Source organism: Octopus bimaculoides, chromosome 28, assembly GCF_001194135.2.
Source record: "Octopus bimaculoides isolate UCB-OBI-ISO-001 chromosome 28, ASM119413v2, whole genome shotgun sequence".
NCBI lineage: Eukaryota > Metazoa > Mollusca > Cephalopoda > Octopoda > Octopodidae > Octopus > Octopus bimaculoides.
In genome coordinates, this window is record NC_069008.1 from 10,199,532 (window position 1) to 10,205,252 (window position 5,721).

At 37.1% G+C, this 5,721-nt stretch overlaps 1 protein-coding gene across 1 annotated transcript; it reads left to right on the forward strand.

The window, feature by feature from the left end:
• The first annotated feature begins 1,627 nt into the window (after positions 1 to 1,627).
• Positions 1,628 to 4,521, forward strand: LOC106870702 (colorectal mutant cancer protein-like). The gene is made up of 2 exons (XM_052977765.1): positions 1,628 to 1,704; positions 4,081 to 4,521. The coding sequence occupies exon 2, from the start codon at positions 4,141 to 4,143 to the stop codon at positions 4,519 to 4,521; it is 381 nt and encodes a 126-aa protein (XP_052833725.1). The 5' UTR covers positions 1,628 to 1,704; positions 4,081 to 4,140.
• Positions 4,522 to 5,721: the final 1,200 nt, after the last annotated feature.

The window sequence follows — 5,721 nt, forward strand, 5'->3', positions numbered from 1 at the left end:
TTCCAATTTCTTTTTTCTTGTATCAAGTAATGGATGAAAGCATTAAAAAAAATTAAATTCATAGAGCCGAACAAAATCAAAAATATTAATTCTATTTTTTTCCCTTCCCTTAATACTAACAAGAGCATAGTATGAGAGAGATTTGGATGTTATTTTTAACAAATTGTTGTTGATTTGTATAAGTAAACAAAAACTGAACACATACACACATATATATGAATGTGTTTGTATTTGTCCCCCCCCCCAACCCCATTGCTTGACGACCGATGTTGGTGCATCCCTGTAACTTAGCTGCTCAGCAGAAGATACTGATAGAATAAGCACCAGGCTTACAGGGAATAAATCCAAGGGTCAATTTCTTCGACTAAACAGTGGTGCTCCAGCATGGCCTCTGTCAAATGACCGAAACAAGTAAAAGAATACGAGAAAAACGTTCCTTACCACTAAACCAAGTTGGTTCTCTGAATATGTACAATGTATTCTTAGGTTAAATAGTAATTCCGTTTACGTTTGTGTATCTGAGATATTTTGGCTGGATTATATAGTTATCAGTTTTACTCTTCTTTCTATATTCTGTAACTATCACAATATACTTTTCTACTATAGGCACAAGTTCTTGAAATTTTTGTCGGGAGGGAGCCAGTCAATTAGGTCGACCCCAGTATGCAACTGGTACTTAAGTCGACCTCAGCAAAATTTGAACTCAGACTATAAAAACAGACAAAATACCGCTAAGCATTTCACCTGGCATGCTAACGATTCTGCCAGCTCACCACCTTTAATTGTCACAATATAAAAACATTTCTCATGGCATCAGCACACAATTTACAGACGCTTACATTTTTTATATTTTCTGTGAAATTTTCACAGGTTCACCTAGTATCTCATAATTGCTTTATCTACCAAGGTACTGCTAATTCAAATCCCAGGTCCCTCTGTTGGTTTGAAATTTGGCAGACACTCTTTCTCCCATTCTTTTCATTTCGCAACCTTTCATAGTGGCATCTCCAAGTCTCTCGCTTTGCAGTATATATAGATGTGTGTGTGTGTGTATATGTGTATATACATATGTATGTGCATATGTGTGTGTGTATATATATATATATATGTGTGTGTGTGTGTATGTGTGTATTTATAGATTTATACCAAAATTTGGTAAAAATATTGTATCTGTTATCAAACATAGCAAAATTCTCACATGTAAGTTTTTGTATGTATATCACTTAAAATAAGAGCTAAAAGATGATCCATTGTAAAAGCTTTATTATGACCTATGATCATTTCGATGCAATATCCAGACCAATTCATGCATATTATAAAATATGGAATATTGTATCTCTTCAGGGTCAGATTAATTCATAGCAGACAGATAGTACTGTCTGCTATGAATTAATCTGACCCTGAAGAGATACAATATTCCATATTTTATAATATGCATGAATTGGTCTGGATATTGCATCGAAATGATCATAGGTCATAATAAAGCTTTTACAATGGATCATCTTTTAGCTCTTATTTAAATCGATATATATATATATATATATATATATATATATATATATATATATATATATATATATATATATATATATATGTATATATATATATTTTATATACTGTAGAGCTTTGGCAACCAATGAACAATTCCCTGTGGCCAAGATTGCTGAACTAAAGAAATTAAAAACATGTGCAACTGATAAGCAGGTAGGTGCCAAGCCATTATTATTGTTGTTGTTATTGCTGTAAAATACCTGTCAAACCGGGTAATGAATGGCTGTGTGGTTAAAAGATTACTTCCTAATCACATCTTTCAAGATTTGATCTGTGTGGCAAATGGGGCAAGTTCCTTGTACTAGAGCCTTGGATTGTGAATGGAATTTAGCAGGCAGAGACTGTACAAAATTACCATATATATGTCATCATCACCATTTAATGTCCATACTCTATGCTGACATGGGTTGGGCAGTTTTAAAGGATCCAATAGGTCTAAGAACTGCTTTATGCTTCTGTGTCAACTTTGTTATGGTTTCTACAGGTGAATGCCCTTCCTAATACCAACCACTTTACAGTATGTAGTGAGTACTATTTCTGTGCCACACTACTAATGAGGTCACCATGTAGCTTGGAACACTACAAAACCTGAGGTGGATAGAAAGAAGACAACTTTATGTTAGGAGAGGAGGGGTTAAAGTATGTGAAAGTGGAAGAAGCAGGTTGTTGTTGTAGTAGAGCTACATGGCCATTCACAGAGGAGAAGAGTGAGGATGTTTGGTAGGAGCAGCAAAGAGATAAATATAAATAGAAGTGTTTGGGTGTCCAGGTGGCTCTTCGAAGTACAAGGTGAGTAGATGTGAATGGGGACAGAGGAACTAGAAGTATGGTTGTTTGTATCATATGTACATGCATATGTATGTATGTAAATATATATGTCTGTATGTGTATATGTGAATGTTTACATTCAGTGATGTCTACACATGAAATTACTGGAGTAAATGCAGTAACATTATGTTAACAATTCCTATAGCTTCATGTTTTTTGGAAACCTATTGAATAAAAATCCCTTATTTGCAACGCAAATAAGAATTTGTGACAATAGAAACATCCAGCTGTAAAATAATGCCTTAATATGATTTTGTCTCGCTTATGCTAGAATGGAACAACAGGTGTTTTGCAAACAAGTTATATACAGAGTTTCAGGTTCAGTTCTTGAGCAACTTGCTTCTACTAAAGCTCTGAGCCAGCAAATACCTTGTGAATTAATTTCAAAAAAAGAAAACAGTGGAAGCTTGTTGCATGTGAGTGTGTGTATAGAGAGAGAGAGAGAGTGTGTGTGTGTGTGTGTGTGTGTGTGCATGTGTGTATTAGCATTATTTAGTATCCCCTTTTCTATCTTGCATGGTCTGACAGAATTTATCAGCAGATTTTTTGACAACTGAGGTCCGTCAGGGTTGTGTCTTGGCTCCCACTCTGTTCAGTACCTGCATGGATTAGATATGTGACCAAATGGTGGCTCAATCAAGTTGTGATGCACTCATTGGTGAAACTAAGATTACAGACCTATATTTTGCTGATGACTCAGTTATTTTTGCTGAGTCTCTGAATGTCTTAAGGAACACTCCCTTTTCACTGAGTGAGAACCACTTGTCAAATTAAAATAAGAAATCCAGTCCTTCTTTGGCTTCTTGGAGGACTCCACCTCGTCTATGTTGTCGGTGAAATTCTTGAAGTTGTTGACCAGTTCACTTATTCTGATCTTGGCAGTGAGATTCATATCAGCTTTAGTTATGAATCTGAAGTCCTTAAAAAACTTGGACAAGCCAGTACAGCTGTGGAGTCATTGGACAAGGATGTTTGACACTGCCAATATCTGTGCAGGAGGACAAAGTTTCAGGTCTTTAGATCTCTAGTCCTCCCTGTCCTGCTCTATAGTTGTGAGATTTGGATACTGTTTGAGGACTCTTGGGTTTCTCCTGAACTCCTTTGGTACCAGGACACTTCATATAATTATGGGTTACCATTGGTCAGATTTCATATCCAGCCAACAAGTCTACTCAGAAACTGTGATGCATCCAGTTACTTGTATGATTCAGCAGCACCAGCTCAGACTGCTTGGACATGTTGTTTGATTTTCCAAGTTAGACGCTGCTTACCATATTCTCTTCACTGAGGATCCAGCTCAGTTGACAGCCACAGGGTCATGGTAGATGATGAGATGTATCATGGAGATGGGGACTGACTTGGACTCTGCTCAACAGGTCAGTCACCAGTCAGGACCCAGGCTACACCAACAAATTGTGAATGTAGCAACACACTGCAATGGCACATATCCCCACAGCTGATCTCACCTGTTTCCAAGCAAAGTAATGTTTCCTATGACCAGACATGTTTCCACAGAAGATTGGAAATGAAGAACACTGCTTGCAAGACATTAACATTCTAATTAGTTATATTCAATATATATATTCTTTAAATATTTAAATTGAAATGTTTTTGCTTTTCTTTTTAGAAAGGAAAATTACATCGAAATGTTACCTGAATGACTTAAAATTAAAAAGAATTCTTTTAATTCTTCTGTTGCAGCAGCTACCAAATGCCAAAGTGGCAGAGCACCTAGTGCAAAGTCTACAGGAATGTTCCAGTATGCAGGAAATAGTGCAGACAGTCTACAAATGTGGGAATGAGATCTCCGAAAGCAAGATACGTGAATTTGAGATTGAATTTGAACGCCTGAATAGCAAAATTGATCACTGGAGATCTCAGTATGGACTGTTGGCATTAAACCTGGAGGAAAGCAAGACCCTTACCGACCGACTAAGTGTGCTCATTGGCAAGTATGAATCAAACAACACAGCACTCCAGCTGGCCATCAACTACTCTGATCAGGCAATTGAGGCATGTGAGGTGTTGTGTGCTGTTATGGAGAGTGAACATGGTTTCAATCTGGCTAACTTTCACGCCAGTGGTCTTAGTGGTTTTGGTAAGTTTTGTTCTGTTGATTCTGCTATTGTGGCTGTTGTTTAAACCCAGGTCAGTCCTGCTCCAGCAGTTGTATATTCAAATGATATGTGGGGGGTTCTCTGGGATTGATCATGTAATGTAGACAGTTATGATGACTACAACAAGGGTTAACAATCTATTAAAGCTGTTCATGATTTTTTCAGTCCATGAAGAAATAGTTTTGATCTGTTTGTATGACTACTTTAAGGTTTACATATATATATATATGTGGTTCAGGCATGGCTTGTGGTAAGACTCTTGCTTCATAACCACATTGTTCCGGGTTCAGTCCCACAGCATGGCACTTTTGGCAAGTGTCTTCTACTATAGCCTCAGGCCTTATGAATGGATTTGGTAGATAGAAACTGGAAGAAGCCTGTTGTGTGTGCGTGTGTGTGTGTATCTTTGTGTTTGTCCCCTACCACCACTTGACAACCGGTGTTGGTATGTTTACATCCCTGTAACTTAGTGATTCAACAAAAGATTCCAATAGAATAAGCACCAGGCTTGGCAAAAAAATTAGTACTGGGGTTCAATTCATTTGACTAAAAATTCTTCAAAGCAGTGACCCACCATGGCCACAGTCTAATGACTACAACAAGTAAAAGACAAAACATAAAAGATATATAATCACTATCATTAACATCATCATCATTATTTAACATCTGTTTCCCACGCTGACATATGTTGGACAGTTTGACAGGCACCAGCAGATCAGAAGACTGCACCAAGCTCTACTGTCTGTTTTCGCATGGTTTCTATGGCTGGATACACTTCCTAACACCAACCACTTTAAAGAGTGTGAATGTCTACAGTAGCAGTGAGGGCAACCAATAGCTTATAAGAGAGGATTCCTCAACAAAGGGGTATTGAAGGAGGTGGCTTTGTTCCAAGTGAGGAAAAGTTAAAGTATGAACCTAGAGAAAGAAATAGCTGTCTTGCAATAAAGGAGATACATGGCCGCCTCAGTTGGAGGGTGTAAGAGAGAGAAAAAGAGGATCAAAACAGTAAAGATGTGATGGGGGTCACACTTATGTTACAGGGAAGTGCATGTAAGTGAAGTGTAACCAAGGATAGGATAGGTTGAGTGGATAGGTAACTTTACAAGATTATTAAAGGTGCAATATATAGCATATATATATATATATATATATATACATGTGCATATATATATATATATATACATGTGCATATATATATATATATACATGTGCATATATATAT

What these genes read in the sequence shown, in the direction of transcription:
- LOC106870702 (XM_052977765.1), top strand. Translation starts at nt 4,141, where the DNA reads ATGCAGGAAATAGTGCAGACAGTCTACAAATGTGGGAATGAGATCTCC.